General features: G+C 32.3%; 1 protein-coding gene across 1 annotated transcript; it reads left to right on the top strand.

Moving 5' to 3' along the window:
- The first annotated feature begins 17,189 nt into the window (after window positions 1-17,189).
- Window positions 17,190-22,735, top strand: LOC132613637 (uncharacterized). The gene is made up of 5 exons (XM_060327746.1): window positions 17,190-17,619; window positions 19,666-20,176; window positions 20,380-20,581; window positions 21,494-21,970; window positions 22,079-22,735. The coding sequence occupies exons 1-5, from the start codon at window positions 17,268-17,270 to the stop codon at window positions 22,505-22,507; spliced, it is 1,971 nt and encodes a 656-aa protein (XP_060183729.1). The 5' UTR covers window positions 17,190-17,267; the 3' UTR covers window positions 22,508-22,735.
- The last annotated feature ends 202 nt before the right edge of the window (window positions 22,736-22,937 follow it).

The raw sequence follows: 22,937 nt of genomic DNA, 5'->3' as shown, positions 1-22,937 counted from the left end.
CTTTTTAAGGTAAAAAATAAGAGATTTTTATATTGTATAGTTGCGGACTAAAATAGCCGGTGTATAATTTTTATATATTAATGATATCTAGTATACGTACCCGTGCGATGCGCGGACCGTTTCGAAGAAAAAAGAGTGGAGAAATAATTGAAACAGGTGTATATGAATCATGTGTGATATTGCAAATTTTATGTCTCATTTTTTTGTATTAGTATTATTACAGACTGATATTTGCTATGTATATGTAGCTGCTATTGCTTCATTACTGGCCATTTCTTCAAACAGTATAAAGTCTTTTATATCAATTAACTAACATTGTCTATGTATATGTAGCTGCTATTGCTTAAGTAGACCATTCCTTCAAACAGTATAAAGTCTTTTATATCAATTGACTACAATAAATAAATAATTACAAAGCAAATTGAATTAGAGATAATATCAAGGATTATGATTATTCTTTTATTACGTCCTCATAATTTTATTCAACACAAATATAAGCTCCAATATTTTTTTTTTAAAAAAATTGATAATCATAAATAGAACTAATAATCATCAACAAAAGAGGGAGAAGAAAGAACATTGGAATAAAGTAGAAAATATTATTCGTAAAAAATAGTAAAAACATAAGACACTTATTTTAATTAGTTTTGTCTTACCATTAAAAAAAACTAATTTACATATAGCACTTATTCTAGAAGATGGAGCTCTGTTTATGCAAAAAAAAAAATTAGTAAACGAAAAAATTATGATTGAAAAAATTCTGAGAAAGATACACTACACTCTTTCATTATGCATATGCAATTCAAATACATGTACGAACATACATACAAACATGCATATATATATATATATATATATATATATATATATATATCTAACATCACACGGTGGATGCATCTAAGAGTCATATACATACATAATATATTCATAGTCATTCTTTACATAAATGATTCAGTAAAATTCCTTTATATATTTCGGTTCTCCATTGTGCTTGTTGATTTTTCAAATATTCCTTTCGCATTTGTGAGCTATTTGTATACATCAGATCTACGAAAACTTCAAATTCCTTAATTTTATCTATGACAAAAGATAAATGTAGTATTAATTGTAAACCATAGAAAGATAATTTTAAAAAAAAAAGTTAAATTAAGCATGAACAATATACCATGACAATTGTGCAGTGATATTTGATATATATGAACTATAATCTTTTTATCCAATGTAAAGATCCTGTATGACAAAAAAAAAATATTATATTAAAATATAAGGATATGAAAACTATAATAATCAATTTATTTACTTGAACTATAATTATTTGTCCTTATATTACTAAAGTCATAAGTCTTTTGTTGGATGATTATTTGACAGCTTTATTTCAACATATAAATTCTCATAAGTCGTAATTGGCAACTCAATGAGTTTTGATTAATTATTCAGCTACATAAATCTAAAAATTTGAATTTATATTAGCTCCTATTTCTTCAAGACTAATCTTAAACAGTTGATATAAAAAATCTAATAATTTTTTTTTTTTAAAAAAACAAGAGTCCTAAACGTGGCTTTGATTGTGGTTGCACGATTTTAGGACTCAATATTTATCTTTTAACTTAAATTCAACAACGATTAGTTTAATTAAAATAGTTTAAATAGTTAATATAAAAAATATGATAACTTCCAACTAAAAAACAAAAAGGTGAGAGAATCCTCAACGTGCCTTGAATAATGGCTGCACTGTTTTAGGATTCCATTGTGCATACATGGAGTAGTTGTTTCAACAACATATATGTTTTCTTTAAAAAAATATAAATATTTAATATATACAAAGATTAACAGTAAAATACATTTCCTGCTTATGTTCAAGCCTGCTATAATCCTCCAAATAATTCTTCCTCTTGTGTGCCATTGAAAGTGATTTGAGACACATTAGATCAATCCATCCATCAAAATGAAACAAATTATATAACCATACTCCAGTAAAGATGATGATAAAATATATACAAAGATTAAGAGTAAATATTAAGTAGTATATTTTCAAGAAGCAGTTATAAATTATCGGCTCAATACGATATATTCAGATAATTAAGACAGTGTCATGAACCTCAACAAACTTGGGCAATAGAAACGGAATGCGAGTTGGATTTGTCACGCTCCGAACCATGGCCTGGGCTAAACACGCCACTCGGTGCCATACGGCATATGACCGAGCGAACCACATGGCTTGCTAAATCATCTTGAGGCATAACATGAGCGGAATATAACATGAAACATGAAGAGCTTTTATAAAACATGAGTTGTCATAATAATTTAATGCAATACTTGTTTAAATCATGAATGCGGAACTATCATAAATTGAGCCAAAGATGGCTACACGATGCTGAGTATCTGACATAACTGACTGACTAGTCTATGAAACTTCTAACATGAACATGAGTATGCTAAACAAAACTGTTGGGACAAGGCCCCCAGCATACCTTTAATGCATAACTAATAGGTAATAGATAACTGACTAAACCTCGAAAGAGATGGGGCTCACCCACAAGCTGATACGTGTAGCGTCCTACTAAGCAGATGCGTCGTCCCGTAAATCTGTGCCTGCATCGTGAAATGCAGGCCCCGGGAAAATAAAAGGGGACGTCAGCACATTGAATGTACTAGTATGTAAAGTAACTGAACGAAATAACACGGGACATGAAAATAACATAATAGACACTGAACTAAAACATGATCATGAACATGAGTACATACACATATATAGCATATGTAAAGTATCGTGAGTAGGGAAAGCAGTAAATATAACTGAAAACATGGTCTGGTGCTTGCGTCCTACCAGCAGAACACTCATACCTTGCCAGGGACATGAGATTTAATAATATTATGAAAGGATCCAATCATTATGAGAGATCGTCCTAAGTATGGGTGGAGCGATCCTCATCCTATGGTGGCTACGTAGTTTCAGGCTGTTTGAAGCCTTCTCGGTAATTAAAGCAACTCCCAAAAACATGAACATGTAAAAATAAGTGGCACTTGTTGCCCGTGTTTTCATGAATCATAACTTGCTTGTACGTGAATATCATGAATTATAACTTGCTTGCATGAACTTGTAAAACATAGTATATTCTTGAAAAATATCATAACATATCATAACTTGCATATAAGAACCCATGGAATGAGATATATGGGTTTTCATGGATTACGGACTGATTCTCAACAATCATATGGAGTTATTAAGAACACAATGATAGAATAATAGCAATTCATACATAATATAATAATGGACATGGACCTAGGGTTGTTAGGAGCATGGTATAGAAACCCTAGTTTTCGTAAAGATCCATACTTTATGGATTAAGAGGCGTGGGGAAGAACAATGATGTTCCCACATGTAGATAGTAACTCCAAATACCTGTAAACGCTCCAATCCAATGAACTAAACTGCTTCTCTAACGAAAAACACCAAAACTGTAGCTTTGAATCGCTTGAGATGGATTTACCTTGGAAATCCTATGTTTTGGTTGAAGAATCATGTTAAAATTCATGAATTACTGTTATAATTACTTAGGAATCATTAGAGCGATCTCACCTTGACGTGGGAGGATGAGGAGAGGAGGAAAGTGGCTGCTTAGGTCTTTAGAATGAAGTTGGAATGTCTGATAAATGAAATTTCGAGTTAAGTGTTGAATTTATAGCATGGGGCATTTTGGACACCAAGGCTCGCCGAGCACGGCCTATAGCCTGCCCCTGCCTCGCTTTGGGGCGAGCTCAGCGAGCTCCCTCATCCATTTTACACTTAGACGATTTTCTTCAATTTTCCCACTTTTGAACCGCTACCTCGCTGAGCGCGGCCCAAGGCGAGCCCTTGCGTCGCTTTGGGGCGAACTCGGAGAGCTCCCTGTCACTTTTACACTCAGTCAACAATATTCAGTAAAATGGGAATAACTCCTAGAACAGATATTTTTTCGGGCTCCACAATATACCGTTAGAAAGCTATTTCAAAGGGCTACAACTTTCATGGTTGAAGTTTTCTCAAATTATCAACGGATTTTCCAGAAATTGGGCTGGAAGGCAGACATATCGAAAACTTAGTCGGTTCTACCGAATCTGAAGAACATCTCTATTAGCCATTTTGAGAAGATCATATCTCCTTGGTCCAAACTCCAATTGACCTGGTCCTTATATGCTTGGAAAGGTATTTCTATGTACTATAACTTTCATTAAGGAACCTTTTACAAATTCTCAATGAATCAAGGGGTTATACGTGCTTGAAGTAGGCTTGTCAACCACTTTTGTAATACGTACAAACTTTCAAATTTCCTCTGAAACTCTAACGATATGAGTCTAACATTTATTTTAAGATACGGGGTGTTACAGGATTAAGGTGAAGAAGAAGAAGAAGAAGAAGAAAAGTAGTGGCGACAATTTTATTTGTTAAATGAAATTGTGGAGAAAAAGAAACATCTGCATCATTTTAAATTGGTGAAACTTGAACGCTAACAGAGGAAGATGAAGATGAAAATGCTCACAAAATCTTTTCTGATGTTATTTATGTGTGCTTGTGTTCGTTATGTGCATGCCTGTTTGTCGAGAACATGGGATGGAAATGGAATTCGTGCATTATGTAGTTATTAAGTTTTCATTCTCTTCTTTTGTCTTTTCTTTTAAATGTAAAAATTAAAAACTTTATCTTTTAGTTTAAATTCAATCTCATTCTCAAAAGAAGTTATATAATCTTTCAAACTTTTCGGTCTCTCTTTTAACTTCCAAGTTCCATGTTCCAAAAAACGTGTTTTTATTGTTTATATTTTCTGAAAATTAAATTTTCTAAAAAAAGGATAAAAAACACGTTTTAAAATTCTTAAAAGTTTTAATCATGCATGTGTGTTTGTGAGAGACGTGCACTAAGGTTAGTTTTTTTTCCTTGTTTTTTTGTCTTTTTCCCTTTCTCTTTTCTTTATCTCTTTTTTTCTTCCTTTTTAAACATACAAATACAAATAAAAATAAAATGCAAAACTATATAATCCTAAGTAACAGTTTAGAAGTTCAAGACATCCCTGCGTTTATTATTTTTTATTTTTCTTTTTGCAGTTATTAACTTTATCACTTGGTAACTTCCCGATTATTTTTAAATTAAAATTCAAAACAATAACTAAAGTAACTAACTATTACCTAACTAACTAACTTTTGTCCTAAAAATATCTTCTTTTTAATAATATAAATATATAGATATACATACTTTATGCATAACTAATGTATAATTTTTATATACTGACAAGTGGATATAATTATTTTTGGCCGAGCGGCCAATTATATAACTTACCCACCAAATAATAAGACATGTTCGTTATTTTCTCCTACTAATGGGGCATTTTAATTTAGACGAGCATTTCTTTTTCTTTTTTGTTTTCTTTTCCTTTAATTTGTTTCCCATTCAGTCTTTCCCCTCTAATAGTCTGCCAAGTGTTCTCTTGTCTCCTCCAAAGTTTGGCACAACCCCAACAAATCTTTTGCAGTTATCCTACCATTTTAATACTCCCAACACCCAACTCCCAACTCCCAAGTCTCTCATTCCCCACCCGAATAAATAAATAAACCAACACCTGAACCACGAGCCACGACCATATATAGGTCCATATTGGCACGGAAAATACTCATTAAGAACCACGTGTATTTGTGTGCAGAAGTTGTGCATTAATATGCAGAATATCGTCAGATGTCTTATTCCAAAATTAAATATATACTCATAATAATTAATATTTAATTAATTCATGTACATCGCGTAATTTTTCAGCAAAGGGTGTGCACATGACTACCCTTCGCTACCAGGGGCGGAGCCACCATACCATTTGCGGGTTCGGCCGAATCCAGTAATTTTGGTTCAAACCCTGTATATGTCTTGAAAAATTCATTGAATATGTATAGATTGTTACTTTAACCCAGTAACTTAAACAAATTACAATCCCGAACCCACAAATTTCAAATTTTGTCTCCGCCTCCACTAAACGTGGCTCCTCCCATGTCCCATATATGAAAATAGTAGTACTTAGTACTTAAGTTGGCCTTAGCCGTCATTGTCCTTTTATTGAATATATATACACACATCCATACAAACGTGGAGCAGGATATGAAGTAATTATATGGGTTCGGAATTCAGTTGTTTTAAGTAATTGAATTCTAAATCACTACAAAAAATGGGTAATTTGCGAAGGTTGAAAGTTGCAATTTGTGGGGGTTTTAGTCTACGCTAATTGCTTGAGGAGGCTAAAATCCCCGTGAATTGCAACTTTCAACCTCCGCAAAATACCCATTTTTTATAGTGAATTACTCATATTGAATGAATATTTTAAAACGAATACAAAATTTGAACTAAATTTACTACGGTTCTGAACCCATAAGGCGTAAGCTATACACTGGCTCCGCCTCTACATACCTACGTACATATATGTACAAGTTCAATTTCTCTTCATTTTCATGCCAAATCCAAATAGTACAATTCAGATGAGAAAAGAATTTTGGTTCATTCCCATGAAACTCATAAACAAGTGAAGGACAAAATATACCAAGAAGATCTGCCCACAAACATGGACTAGGCCACTTTGGCGGTCAAAGGAACTAGTCAATTCAGTTGGAATCTCATGTTTTAATCTATTCTACATGACTCCAATTTAATGGATTCTTTTTCTTTTTCTAGATGGAAAAGCCTGTCCAATTAGTACTAAAAAGAATTAGTCACAGGCTCTCAGCTTCATCTTTGTGCATATAATTATTTACTAAATTCGTCCCAATTATTTGTTTTATTTTATACTTAATATCATTCAATACGTACTTCCATGACTTACTAATCATCGTACACATTATATATTGACCATTATTTGATACGTGTACAATTTAGTTTGAACTCTTTATCATTCCTTCTTTTAATTTATACTCTTGAAAAAAAATATGTCGTTAATTTATCTGTGGGGAACATGGTATTATTCTCAAGCCCCTCTCTCTTCATGGTTCTTCATATCAATAGTGGATATAATTCAAATAATTGCATGAATATATTGAATACTACCTCCGTTCCACATTTACCTGCTTTATTTAAATTTCACAAAGAATTCTGTGGAACTAAAACGACTAGAGATTAGTTCCTTTGTGTACAGCCGCCTTAATTTCCTTTACTGCAGCTTTCAATAAAACGCACTTCATTAAGCACCAAAAAAAGGCATTATCTCTTAATATTCTGTTCTATAAATAATCATGTCTTCCTAAATATGAAAATGAGCTTGTACGGTCAGGGGCGAAAAGTGCTTATTTTAGAGAGTTGGGGTGTTTGATCTAGTTTAATTTTAGGAAAAAATAAGTATTTTTGAGTTGTAAAAAAAGCAAAAGAAAATAGCTTTTTCTCAGAAGTACTTTTGTAATATCCTTGGACAAACATAAATTGTTGCTTTATAATTGACAAAACTAATTTACAAATTAATTAGTCAAACACAAACGGCTACTCTCTAAAAGCATTTTTCCAAAAAGTATTTCCAACAATTTTTTTTTTTTTTAGAATAAACAGATTTTGAAAGTTTGATTGTACACTAGCTTAACCTATAAGTAGTCTCATTCAACTCCTAAAAAAAATCAAATAGGTCATCGGTGTTAAATAAGACTTGGTAAAATAAGGGAAATATATTTCATTCAATATGCTGATCAAAGCCGGTGGTAATAGAATTACCTTTGTGTTAAATAACGTTCTTAGATTTAAGGAATATTTTTCTTAATTGAAGGGTCAAAAAGTTTGAGAATGGATTGGTCAATACATATTTGTTGGGAGAGAAAATAACTATCGTAGCCAAACATATATAATTTCCCACTACAGAAACAATTTTCTCTACATCCACCATAATTTCCCAAATAATATGCTCATTTTATTTTATCTAGTTCTTCATTTCTTGTTTTTATTTTTCCTACATGAGGAGCGGACATTATGCAGAGAACAAAGGAAACAGTAATATAGGTGGGAAATAAATAAATGATGATAATTCCTTTAACTCTTTCTTTCCTTTCCCAGTCAACAACGAATTTTTTTCCGTAGACGTGCTTTAGTTGGGGTAGGATTTTCTAAATTTTCTGAATTATAGCACAACTTGTTATAAGTCAATGTTGACTTCCTTAAAAAATATAGTAAATTCAAATATAGCGTATGAGAAAACTGACTTTAGGTTAGATATTTTGTCTGTTTAACCGTTAAAGCTCAACCCATATTTGTGCAGGGTGTGCAAGTAGGTGGGGATTTAATTTCCAGCAGAACACAAAGCCTAGTGGTTAATTTTGTTCTTGTTGAATTAAATCCTCAAGAGGAAGAAACTATTATGTACCTATTAACCGTGACGAAAGTTTGTAGAACGATCTCCAAGAAAATTGCTTCAAGTCAAACTTACTATCATTAGGAAACAGAGTTAATATATATTATCACTAACTAGAAATCTCCTTTTTTGTTTTGTGAGTTTATGTGGAGAGCATTACCTCAATCAAATTCTCTGTCAAAGAAGAGAAGGTCTTTTCTTTTGAAGAGAAGTTACGTGAGAAGAAGTAATTAGCATCCCTATAAAAGAAAAGTGAATAGATATGTCAGAAGTTTTTCTCCACGTAACCTCCTTTAAATTAAGAGAGAATTAAAGTCTAATGCTTTTTAGTTATCTAATTTAAAAAACAGCAGGCAAATGTATATGTTTTGTACATTAAGTATAAAATATACATATAATATACATAAAGTTACATAATTAGTGTATATGTTTTGTATATTTTAAATACCGCGTAATTATAAAAAACTGTGAAAAGCCCTTAATTTAATCTCTTCTAATGGTCAGGTCGGGTCGGCTCAGATGAAGCGATCGACCCATACACAATATCCATCAGTTCTACACCAAGGAAATCACCATGCATCTTTGAGAATTTAAAGTCTTATTTTTCTTTAGAACTACCTATCCAGAACATATAATTTCGATAATAAAGTGTGATTAGAGTGATAGCAAAGTAGGTGAATGACATCAGATAGATTTCTGCATGTTTAATTTGGCAAAATTTGCCAAACAGACTATTATGTGTATTGTTCAGGACTTTAAATTCTAAGTTTTATTTAATTTGTTTGCATTTAGTGGAAGTCTAATTCTATATATATATATATATATATATATATATATATATATATATATAATAAAGCTAGGATTAGAATAGGTGATGTGGCACCTCTCTAAGGCCATGATTCCTATTTATCTTTTTTCTCATTTTTTTGCCTTTTCTTTTAATATTTCTCTATTTATCCAATCCAATTATAAGAATTAATTAAAGTCATTAAAATCTAATAATTACTAACCCCCAAGGTGGCTTAATAATAAAAAAATCTGATAATTGTAACTCCTACGTTTGACGTTTCTTTATAACCGTTTTAGGGAGAACCTTTGATTAAATATAAGAAGAAAAGTTTCAATTTTAATTACTCCCACCTCCTATTCTTTTTTAGTGGAAAGCTTAAAAGTCTCTGATGTTATTACTCTATCTTTTGCTATTCCCCTCCATTATTTCTATAAAGCACTTGGTGTTTCCAAAAAACATACGCACTGTTATTGAAACTAAATATTGGCATAGATGATGTTCAAGGAACGTCCCAACTGGTCACAGCTTTTTGTATATATCGAATCTGATCTTCAAAAGGTATATCATATTTATTCATGGATGTTCTATTATTTAGTTTATTTTAGCATGTACATTTATTTCCATTACGTTATTTTACCGAAATTCTATTGAGAATTGTTTTATTTCTTATGTCTTAGATTTTGTTCTTCTAATTATTTTGAGAAGATTATCCCTTTCTTCTTAAAGAGACGTCCCATGGGGGAGGGGATTTTTTAATCTTATTTTAAGCCTCAAGCTTCAACATGAAATTAAGTTGACGAACTCATTTCATGATATATAACCAAAAGGACGAAGAAACAATTAAGTGACAAAGTTTGCCGGGGATTGTTAGTTAAAATGGTCACTTCTTAAATTAAATCTCATACTTCTCCTCTCATCTTGACATATTATATGAATTATATACTACAACAACAAATAACAAAATGTCAACCTCAAATTACATAAATCGGCTAATAATTTGAACTTGACATATAAGATATTATTATTGACATATGAATTATTAGTCTTGATAAAAATATTTGGTCCATCGGTTTCATTACATATATTAATTACCTATTTATTTATTATTTTCAGTTTATGCCATTTTTGCCTTAGTTTCAATTTATTTTATATTTTAAAAAAATTAACTCACTAATGCGTTGCACATTTTTTATTACTTACTTTTATTACCTTGAGTCTCTTAGGTTACATTTTTATAGGACATCGAGTCTCTTTGATCCCCTATCTTTGTTAACATTGGTAAGTTAGAGAAGGAAAAAAAGGATATATTTGACATTTGGTCGCGAAAAATGAACGGGCATGAAGTACAAAAAGAAAAGACAAGAACAGAAGATGAGGAGAAACTAAAATGTTCCAAAAAAAAAAAAAAGGAAAAAGTAAAGCAAAAATTAGAGATGGGATCCATATTGATTCCAAACTATGTTATTTACACTGTGAAATCAAAGGAACTTCTCTGTACGTAAAGAAAAAAAGTAGTTCAAAGGAAAAAACTATATATTTATACACATATGCACTTCCAACTTTTCTTAATGAAATTCTTTCTTTTCTTTACAAAAAACTAAACAAAGTAATTCCAACGATGAAAAAAGCATCTTCAAAAGATCATAAACTCTTGGGCGATTCAAAATTACCAAAAAAAAAATGTAAAAACAAAATATCAATAATAAAATGAATTAAATTCCAAATCTCAGATATTTTGAATTTAAACACTAAAAAGAATCTTTAAAATGCTTTTAGCACTCAAATATTTAAAATTTTATTTTGTCAATTAAATAATGTATTTTATAATCGCGCGAAGCGCGAATAAGTTTACTAGTTATTCATATATGTATCATATTAAGTGCATTATTATTTCTTTTTTTGTTCCACTACTTAATAGTAGCTTGGGACAGATTACTGGGAGGAGCTTAATCAATACTGGGCTACGCCGGAGTTTCAAAAGAAGAGCGCCCAGACAAAGGCAGCTCGAAAGTCTGAGAAGGGTGGCTCATTGCACACTTGTGGTTCAGTGTCCATGGGGACTGCTAGGAGGAAATTGGTAATTGTTTAACCATTTGGATGGTAGCAAATACAATTACAAATAATGACAAAAAACATTACAAATAATGACAAAAAACATTAACTTTGTTTATTTCATTTGCAGCAAGTTACTCTTGGTAGACCACCCAATCGTCATGAGGTATGGAAGAAGACACATACGAAAATTAAAGACGGAAAAGAAGTTTGGATCGAGCCACGGGCAGAAGATACCTATGTAAGCTCTAAACTTATGTGAAATATATTTGACTAGTAATATTGTTTTTATGGTTATTGGTAAGACATAAGACACCTGATCACTTAAATACTGCAAATAAAACATTTAATGCTTATTCATGAACTATAAAATGTGTTTCATTATGAATTATTATGGATTGTCAATGTCAATGTCAGTATGTAAGTTAAGAAAAGCACTTAATGCCTGATATCATCGACAAAGCTTAGTCTTTTGTCAAATACACTAAAATATTCAAGTAATGTAAAATATGGTAGAGCTTTCTATTAGTTGTATTTTTTGGCAGTATAGTTTAGTTTAAAAAGATAGTCGTAAGCATTTTATGTCTCCTTTGTTAGTAGCAGCAGTTTTTGTTTTCCACTTTGGTTTATTCTATGGACACAAAATGGAGATCACTGGATTCAGGGTTATAAAATCAGAACTTCCTTAGAAGTCTGATATATTAGCAGTTAGACACAAGGCAATTTGAGTATTTTTATTGATATCTGTCTACTTTTTTTTTTGCTTAGTAAAGTAGGTGGAATTTCAACTATTGATAGCACTTTTTACATAGACAAAATGATATTAAGCTGAAATCATAGCTCTAGGAGCTTTGAATCCAGCAGGAAGATAAGTAATGGAAAACTGCTATAAATATTTTCTTCATGAAAATCTGCTCTTCACTTCTTGGCCTTACTGTTGCAGTCTCTTCTTTGTTTTCTCCATCTTCCACTGAATCTCCCCAGTGAAGTGGATAGCTCCTCAAGAACACTCTTCTATTATTGTAATCTTCGTTCCGAAAACTTCTTTCTCCTAACTGCTCCATTTTCCTTTTACTATCTGTCTACTGCTATAATATTACACAGTAGTTTTTTGTTGTTGCTAGACCTGTAACAGAGAAAAGTAGAGGTTAATCTTACCTATCACATTATTATTTATGTATTGGCCAAGGAGAGTTGTAAAACATTATCTTCGGTAGCTTAACATATAATATGCAAAAGCATTTTCCATTTGATTAACGAGGAAGATTTTTAGTATCCATCTTCCTTTTTCAAATATGAGATTGTCCTGGCCTCCAATTTTTCTCAACTGAATGAACACTAATACAGTACTTAGCTTTAAGAAATTGATTAAGCAGAGAAGATTTATTCTAAAATTCCACCAAACCTTAGCTTTAACATCTATGCTGATATCCTGTATGGATCTAAAACCAGCCCCTCCTTCCTTTGTAGGAAGCAAAGACCATATCAAGCTTTCCAATGATATTTTTTCCTTACTTGATCTTCACCCCAGAAAAAATTAGCACTAAATTTTACAGTTACTTCACATAATGGGCAGGTCATATGATCAATCATACCCCAAATATGAAGCCTATCTCTTGTGTATATTTTTCCCTGTATTGCAATGTAAAGTATAAAGATCCATTTTGGCATACTGTTTATTTATATACTAAAGTTTACTTTTTATGTAGAATCGGTATAATCAAGCGATGGAGGAGCTCACTAGGAGTCAGTCGACCGATGATCAAGGCAATACAATCATGCCATCGGAGGAACAAACTATCTCCTGTTGGTTGGACGTGGTCGGCGGCGTAAAGAAGGGAAGAGCATACGGCCTTTGCTCCGAGAAGAACTTTCACCGCCTCCACTGTGGATTGCAAGGTATAGGAAGTTCTGCCACTGTGTCAAATGAGCAGCTTGAGGAGATGCGACACGAACTTCGGGAACTTGCTAGGAATTATGAGGAGGAACGTAAGAAAAGGTTGGAGGAGGAGCGACGTAGGATAAATCTTGAGTCAGATGTCAAAGAACTCAAGAATCAGGTGTGTAACCTCATCAAGTTGCCTCGCTCTCCGCCCCCGAGCCCCGATTATGATGATGGTGAGGATGTAGAGGATGAGGAGGATCAGGAGCATGGAGAGGCTGAAATGGAGTATTAGGTGTCCGTTGTTATTTTTGTTCTAACTTATGTTATTTTGGATTGTTTGAAGTCTAGTGGGATGGTATATGTTTGGATAACGTTGACGTTGGTTGGATTCGTACGTTTTTGGTTGGCTTAATTTTAATGTTTGAATTATTTTGATGTGCTTTATTATTGTTTTGATGGATGTTGTTGGATGCGTTTCTGATTCTTATTGAATCAGCTATTGAGATGTTTTTTATAACAGGTGCTACAGTGAAAAATAGGCAATGCTTGCCAAAATATTACCAGAAATATTGAGGGACTTACCGATACAGTCCCTCGGTAACATGTGTAATTGTAAATATCAGATTTTCAGGTGACTGAGGGACGTCCCTCGTTATTTTTCAAATATCAAAGTGCTTTTCATTTAGCTTACCGATGGACATTCCTCGGTAAAATGAAAAATCTAATTGTTAAATATTTATATTTATCGAGGGTTGTCCCTCGGTGTATTTAAAAATTTAATTTGATTAAAATTAATATACCGATTGCTGTCCCTCAGTAAATGATATATCAATATTATATATTTTTTTTAAGTATCAAGAGTCGTCCCTCGGTATATTTAATTTTGCTAGAATATGATGGAAGGGAAGTACCGAGGGATGTGTGAGGGTCTCCATCGGTATTTGCCGAGAGTGTCCCTCGGTATTATTTACCAAGGGTCAAATTCCCTACGAGCCTAGTACCGATGGTGTCCCTCGGTAAATCCTGTTTATCGATGGACGTCCCTCGGTAAGTTCCCTAGGTAAATCAGGATTTTTTAGTAGTGTCTTAATATATTTGAGTTGATCAGATCACCAAAATTATTAATAACTCACTTAAAAAGTCATGCAAATACATTATTTTACTACTGCTCTATTTATTGTCACATCCAACTAGCCACCACCAGTCAAACTTACCTTGATAGGTTAATTAACATTTCCAGCTATCAACAATTTCGAATTAACATTACAAATATAGTAGTATTTCACAAATAAAACCAGACATAGATTATTATCTTTTTTCTCCGAGACATGTAATATAATAATTATAAATTGCCAATTGTAAATATTTTCGTGCTTTATCATTTTATTATTGTTAAATCCGTTAAACATATATGAAGTCAAAAAGGGATACTCTATGTAGCACCCCGAGCCTGTAATACTATTGACTATGAACCTATATTTTGACGGTATTGTTACATGAAAGTTTTTTTAAGTGTAACGTGTGTGGTAATAATAAAGAGATGTTTTAGAAATTAGTAAAAACAACAAATTTTCACAAACAAATTATAAGTCAACTTTAAGATGCGCAACTCTTATCTTAATGAGGAAATTTGAGAATGACTCCTGAAATAAAAAAAAATGTAATGTTTGTAGTTTAGTTTCCAGCTGATTAACAGTTCATCATTTTCCTTTGTCACACAAATTAAATGAAAAAAATTTAGGTACATGAAAATTTTCTGGTATATTTATTGATCGCCCTTGGTCATTTCCTGGTTCTGAAAAAAATTGAGCACATATATGTTACCCAGATCATGACTTATCACCAAAAACATCCATAATATATAACATAAAGTTTCTGTTAAAAAATGGATCTTGAGCCTACTTTAACTTTAAAAACTATCTTAATTATGCGGTAAAGATTCTCCAAAATAATACAATGAGACCGAGTCCCTCATCCACTATTGTCTATTGACGTGGGAATCTAGCACCACCCCGCACACCTAGGCTTGTCGATTGAAGCGTGGACACTTACGTAATTGAGATGGGTCTGGGTTTCATACTATGTTAATAATTGGACCTTGAGCGTAACTCGTCAACTCCAAACATTAGCGGAGGATTCCAACAATTTTTAAATAAAAATAAAAAAGAGAGTGAATATTTTCTTTAAAAAAAAAAAAACTTTTGGACTCTAAATAATAACATTTCCGCATAGGTCGGGACGGAGGAAGTAGTTTTCACCACCTTTAATGATTTTTTACACTTCAAATTTATATGATGGTGTTTAATTGTATGTCATTGAGCATAAAAAACACGATGTCCTTAATGAAGTAATTAATCCATTCGTTGAATTTTTGTTTTAAAAAGTAATGACCAAGAAAAATTCTAAGTGCTTAAGGAAGAAAAATACAGGTATGAGCAGACGTGGTTGTTCCTATTGTTTGCATTAATCAATGGGTAGAATATGGAAACCGCACTATCGATCATGTAATAAAAAATAAGGCTAGTATTAAACCTTGTACACCCCATGGTTCATGAACCAAACTAAAGAAGCCAGCAACTTACAAATTAAAAACTACCTCCTCTATTTTAATACATTTGACACTTTACGTTTAACAAGATTCAAATTAATTGAACTTTACTTAATTGTATTGAAATGCTTTTTTTTGGTCATTCAATCATAAATGCAATACTTTTCGAGTAATTTTCATCATTTCAAGCCATCTTCTATTTTCATGGTTTTCGCGAATTGAGCACAGGTTAAGACTGAATCTATCTGAACCCATCACTTCTGATATTGAGTCTAAATTTATGTGTAAAAAGCACTATAAGAAATAATACATATAAACCCATAACTTAAAAAATACAATAAATTCAGTGCTAAAAATTTTAAAAGTTAAACGCATAAAACTTACTTTTTATATCAGCCTCTGCTTGAATAGACATGTGCGGCTAGATTTAAATTAATTTCGTCAATGAGTTTCAATTTTTAGATGATCAATGGTTGGGCTAGAGGGCAGAAGATGATTCATCCATACCCCATTTATCAAAAAATTATACTGCATACATAAAATTAAGATTTTCTTTATGAATATATATAATGGATGATGAATTTCTTATTGGAAATACTACCGCCGATAGTTATTAAAAAAAAAAATTATCTTCTATTCTTATGGATTCCACATGGTTGCTTTGCTTGCATGACTCTACTTTGTTTTTATTAATTTTTTTTTTTTTTTAAGGATGACGAAATTCCACCTTGTTGGATTTTTATTTCCATTTACTAGTTGCGGTTAACTTGAGGCGTCATCCATTTGACCAAAATGGACATTGGAAAAAGAATTAACAACTTCTTCATTCCATAGATATACTCAGTGAAATAATTACTTTTATTATATTTTAATCTTGTAATGGATTTGAATTTTGAAGTCACATGGTATCTTCCCCACAATACAATACTTAAAAACATTTTGAGAACTGTAAGAAAGTAGTACTAGTTAACATATCTACATTTTTTGAACAATCTCATGTTTGATTTGAAATTTTAATATGAAAAATAAAATAAGACTAGTGAATAAAAGAACATCATATGCACAACCTCAATCCCAACTTCTTCGACACTTTTGCTCATGATAGATTACTTTGATCAATTTTTGAAGCTACATCAAACTATATTAATCCATTTTAATGTATTGAATTAAATTTTAGATATTCAAAGACATGAGATCTTTGTAAGCTAATATACTTCTATTCAAATTGTAAAATGATCACGCAAGATCATTCTAATAATAATAATAATAATAATAATAATAATAATAATAATAATAATAATAATAATAATAATAATAATAATAATAATAATAATAATAATAATTTACCGAAAGGTATAATTTTCCTTAAACGAGAATTGTTAATTAAACAATAAATGGTCAAAACTTTCGCAATAGCTGGAATCTAACAACAAATGGAAAATATTGACTAAATATTTTTTAGAATATCCCCTAGTTTATGTCCTCAACATTATCCCACTAATTGTAATTGACCAACACAAAGTTTACTCATATTTTATCCTATAAATACCCTCACTTTCCATCATCTCAAACACACTTAATCATTAATCTTTATTCCCACCTCTAAAACCTTGCCTCCTTTTTATTTTTCTCTCAATTTTTCTTCTATCTGCTAAAATGGATTTTGAGCAGATAGTTGTGAGAAAAACTCAAAGCATAGACCACAAAAATAACAAGTACACAGTTGGAACTAATACTAATTCTAGTGCTACTTCTTCAGTTGTTTCTCAAGAGGATTTGAGGAGTAGAATTGAGTCGTTTCATATGCTAGAAAAGGGTAATAATATTTCTAAGAGTGACACTGCAGAAAAGAAACTTTCATGGCTACGTTCTCAAATAATTGGTGAAAATGTTGATTTTGAGACACCCTTTGGGAAACGTAGACTTACTTATGCTGATCACACTGCCTCTGGAAGATGCCTACACTATATTGAAAATTATATCACTAAAAACGTCCTTCCTTTCTATGGTAAGTGTCCTTTTGATTGGCGAGTCTAACTAATATATGAGTACTTTTGATGATCGTATGAAAATTATGCAATCACATCTTTATTAAATAATTAAATGAAAATATCTTGCTATTCATTAATTAGTAATCCAGTAAAAATGCATCTAATCTACTATCACAAATTATGTAGGAGTTCCATATATATTGGTGGTCTCTTTATGGTCTTGGGCAATCCTTGTTTTTTGAGCTAACATTTAAGGTTTAGGCGACGTGTCTATTTCTTTGTCATGGTACCGAGGTTTCATTTTTTATTTATCTACTATTGGACCCTCATATTATAATATCCACACTCTAATTAAATATGTGGTCATTTTGTATCCTTATATAATCTTGTACAATCCTAATATTTTGAACTAGTTTTGAAATTAAATATCAGCCTAAAGTCTATTTTCAATTAAAATATATTAATAATATAAAAAAGTTCTACTGATAATGTATATAACTTAATTGATACCGTGAGGAAGTGATGCCCTTGCGCTGCACCTCTTTCTTTTACTAGCACAACATAATACGCTTTATGCTTAGATGATTTATATTGGCCGTTGGAAAACCATTAGCTTCCGCATGATTCAAGCTGAAATTTTCTTGCCGACTTATATATATATATATATATATATATATATATATATATATATATATATATATATATATTGGGTGATGCTTTCTGCCGTACACAGTAAACGAAGCATAGTTGGTGGTTTTCAAGAATGATAAAAGAAAAAGATTTAATTAGTGTATCGTTTGGGGGAAAGAAGAGTAGAGTAGTAGTTCTATGGGGACGAAGTTAGGATATCGCAAGGGGTCATCTGCATCATTTACAAATAATACTCCTCCGTTCCATAATAAATGTCATCTTTGCAAAAAACATGCATATTAAGAAAATAATAATGCAACGTGAAGTTTACTAAATTTCCCCTATATAATAAAAATAAATTACTTTTTCCTCTTGATTAGAGAATGCACGAGTAGTAATCCTTTTTTGGCATTGGGAATCCAACAATACCAAGTTACAATGTGTTTTTCCAATCATTATTTAGATGTTACTTTAATTTGTCAGTTTTTGTCTAAGGGTAGAGTTGGAAAAAACTAGCCAATTTATGTATTGGTTTCCTAAGGTGTCACTTATTATGGGACAATTGTTTTTGGCTAAGGTGACACTTATTATGGGACGGAGGGAGTAATAATATATATATATATATATATATATATATATATATATATATATATTAAATCAAAATTACTTTTATCTTTTTTATTTCTCATCCGGTGTTCGATACTTCCGATGGAGCCTGACTAATCCGGATTTGCATTGAAAAGTCCCACTTTGAGGATTAAAGCTTTCCTACTAAAGGCGATAACATACCCAGGGGAGTCTATTAATTCCCTCGACTTCTTCATGTATTTATTTCTTTATATTTTAGAGTCCGTTTGGATTGGCTTATAAGTGGTCAAACCAGCTTATAAGCTGTTTTTTGGTTTTTTAGGTGTTTGGCAAACCAGCTTATAAGCTAAAGTGCTTAGAATAAGCCAAAAAAAATAAGTTGGGTTTATAAACTGTTTTTTGATCAAACCAGCTTATAAGCCACTTTTTTTAAGCTAAGCCAAACCGGCTCTTAAATCCCCTCAATCAAAATTTTGATTCCCTATTACACTATACTAGTGACGGTTGGAGTTAACATATGATCACTACAATATCAAGCTGTTTTTACATTATCTGTGTAATTTACCAACTACAGACTTACAGTATATTATTTGTACTTTAATTTCTGTATCAAATAAAAATTATTAAAGTCTGCTAGTTACCTATTATTATAGATCACTTTAACATGATTTTTTATATTATCAATGTACTTTTTCTTATTGCAACTTATTACCTATACTTTGGTTTATGTGTCACACTAAGGTTGTTCTAGACTGCTAGCTACCTATTGTTATAGATCATTTTAACTTGGTAGTGTAAAAAATTTTGAGTTAAAACTCGCAACTCTTGCGTGGTTCATTGTACAGGCAATAGTCATACTAGTGACAGTTACGTGGGATACCAAACAACAAAAATAGTGCATGAGGCAGCAGCGTACGTGAAGAAATGCTTAGGTGGAGGAGAAGAAGATGCAATAATATTTTGTGGTTCTGGTTCTACTGCTGCCATTAAAAGGCTCCAAGAAGTCATGGCTATTTCTGTCCCTTCTACCCTTCGAGAAAAAGTCCTCTCTAAATGCTTCCGCAACGAGACCAAAGAAAGATGGGTAGTCTTTGTTGGACCTTATGAGCATCACTCTAACATCCTTTCTTGGAGACAAAGTTTAGCTGAGGTTGTGGAGATTGGTTTGGACGATAATGGCCTTGTGGACATGGAAGCCTTGAGTGTTCAGCTTGAGTTCTATAAGTCTACGAATAGGCCATTGTTGGGTTCGTTCTCAGCTTGTAGTAATGTTACTGGAACTTACTCTGATACAAGAGCCATCGCTCGCCTTCTTCACAAAAATGGAGCTTTTGCTTGCTTTGATTTCGCAGCAAGGTATGTGAGGACATTTGTTAGAGTTTAAGTTCTATGAACTAACAGTATAGAAAAAATTATATGTACGACCGATCACTTACTGATAGGTTATCACATGTTAGGGGTTAAGACGTAGTTATTGTTCTACTGTAAGTGTATAATTTAAAGCTTGTTTGTTATCCTAACTTGTGTGTAATATTCTTCCATTTTTTGTCATCTTGCAGTGCTCCGTATGCAAAAATAGAGATGAGATCAGGAGAAATAGATGGGTATGATGCTGTTTTTATTAGCCCTCACAAATTTCTTGGAGGGCCAGGCACACCTGGAATCCTTGTAATGAACAAAGCACTGTATCGATTGAGGGCTTCACCTCCATCAACTTGTGGGGGTGGTACTGTTGATTTTGTCAACCCCTTCAATGAAAAGGCAAGTTTTTCTTTTTAATGGTATTATTATATATATAACGTCCTTTTCTTTCTTATTCATCATGATGTCCTTTTCACCTTTGCTTTATTTCTGTCAATTATGAAACTTCGTATCTGTTTAACGTTTCTTTGCTCAATTTATCCAAACAGCTTGATGGATGAATTTTGACTGACATTTAATGGGTAAACGGCACATCGGGTTGTTGTCATTTTCCTTCTAAAGACAATAGATACTTGTGGAAGTTGATATAGGTACAGATAACCATATTAAATAAGTAAACAAAGAATTTCAGACGGCAATATTATTGTACTTATTATAAATTTTTTGACTTGACTAAGATTTACCGGCACCATGATATGAATTCCAACAACCAAACAGTAAACTGAATTAAGTGATCTCTTCTTCCCTTACCAATCTAGAATATTTAAAGGATATGTACGTTCTCATCGATCTCCTTCCTGTTACTTTCTAACTTTTTTATATTAATTTAGTTTTTTATTCTACTTTTCTCAAAAAAGTTCATCAATATGTTATGTCAATAATTAACTTTTTTGAACAGTATGCATGAGCCTTTCCTTTCAGTCACAAAAAACGATCTACACGTAATTAGGTAAATACCATTTGATCCGGACTCCTTGAAGGGAAAACATGACACTATATATCAAATTAAACATCCGATCTATGTAATATGATATGCTGATACAAGTACAGTAAACCATATAAAGACATTTCTCTGGTCATATTAAAATAAATATTGGAGGCAAGAAATTATAAGTTTCTGACTAGTTAAGAAATTTAACTGTTATTCTAAAAGTGTCTATCCTTCTCTGTTTTAATTTTCTTCAATATTCTGCTTGCCTCTCATGATAATTCTAAAGCTAAAAGATTCTTGATATAAAATACAATTACCAGGACACACTCTATGTGGAGAACATAGAAGAAAGGGAGGATGCAGGAACACCACCTATCATCCAAAAAGTGAGAACAGCTCTAGCATTTTGGGTGAAAGAGTTCATAAGTCACAAAGTAATTGAAAGAATGGAGCACACCTACATCGAGCTTGCTCTACAAAGGCTTCTCCCAAACCCTAACATATGGATTTTGGGAAATGTAACAGCCAAGAGACAAGCTGTGCTTTCTTTTCTCATTTATACCACTACTTACTCTTCATCAAGTGATGCCAATGGTGAAGACAATGAGCTTTACTTATGGAGAGAGACTGGGAACAAGAAAGACAAGCCCCTTCACGGCCCTTTTGTCGCTAAGCTACTTAATGACCTATTTGGTATTCAAGCTAGAGGAGGGTGTGCATGTGCAGGACCCTATGGACATATCTTGCTCAAGGTTGATGAACCTCAATCTCTTGCCTTCAAAGATGCAATTGAGATGGTGAGTCTCCACATATGTAGTTCACTAATTATGTTTTCTACATTCCATCCATGTTGTTAGTAGAAATATTATTTGATAGTCTAACATGAGTTGTCTTTGTCTTAACAGGGCTATAGTGGAGTGAAGCCTGGATGGACAAGGGTCAGTTTCCCCTACTACATGTCCAAGGAAGAATTTGAGTTCATTCTGGCAGCACTAGAATTCATTGCCATTTATGGGCAAAGGTTCCTTCCTATGTACCATTTTAACTGGAGGAGTGGTGCTTGGACTTTCAAGAAAAAAGCTTTCAAGGAAGCAATCTTAGGGAGATATCACAATTGCAATTTTTGTGGCTCACCAATGAAGGGGTTGAACCTAGATTGCCACAACACGAAAGAGAACAACCATGGAGAAGGCACCACAAAAGGAGGCCTCATTTGCAAGTATGTAAAGTACCTTGAGACAGCCAAGCGCATTGCTAGCCTCCTTCCCAAATTCCCACCTCAACGGTCCATACCTGAAGAAATAAACCCTAACCTTGTACCCTTTAGAGTCTGAAGATTGAAAATCACATCACTGAAATACTTTTGGAAAGAGAATGCTCGTTCTCATTCTCCAATATGATCGTGCAGTTGTCCAATCTTTGGTTGGGCAATACAAGGGTTATTATATGTAATAAACTAGAAGGATAAGATGACATGAGTATACTATATTTTGAATATTTCTTTTTTCTTATGATTGTTATGAAATTCATGTTTAATCCATTAGAAATGGTATGTTCATTCTCACTGTTGAGAAAGATCACGTCGTTGTCTAACATTTAGTTGGACAAACAAAAAGGAGAATATGCATTAAACTAGGAAGAAGAGACTGGAGCTAACACACTCTTTTTTGTCTCTTTTGCATCTGCTTGATGCCTTTAATGAACCATCTTACTTCATTGAAAAGGAAAAAGACTAGGAACTAAAAAGAGATAATGTTGAAGATT

Source organism: Lycium barbarum, chromosome 10 (assembly GCF_019175385.1).
Source record: "Lycium barbarum isolate Lr01 chromosome 10, ASM1917538v2, whole genome shotgun sequence".
NCBI classification, from domain to species: Eukaryota; Viridiplantae; Streptophyta; class Magnoliopsida; order Solanales; family Solanaceae; genus Lycium; species Lycium barbarum.
Note: the sequence above shows the minus strand (reverse complement) of the source record. Positions and strands in the feature narration are given on the sequence as shown.

What these genes read in the sequence shown, in the direction of transcription:
- LOC132613637 (XM_060327746.1), top strand. Translation starts at nt 17,268, where the DNA reads ATGGATTTTGAGCAGATAGTTGTGAGAAAAACTCAAAGCATAGACCAC. An exon ending in TCAACCCCTTCAATGAAAAG is followed by an intron (nt 20,582 to 21,493) that starts GCAAGTTTTTCT and finishes TACAATTACCAG; the next exon opens with GACACACTCTATGTGGAGAA. An exon ending in TCAAAGATGCAATTGAGATG is followed by an intron (nt 21,971 to 22,078) that starts GTGAGTCTCCAC and finishes TTGTCTTAACAG; the next exon opens with GGCTATAGTGGAGTGAAGCC.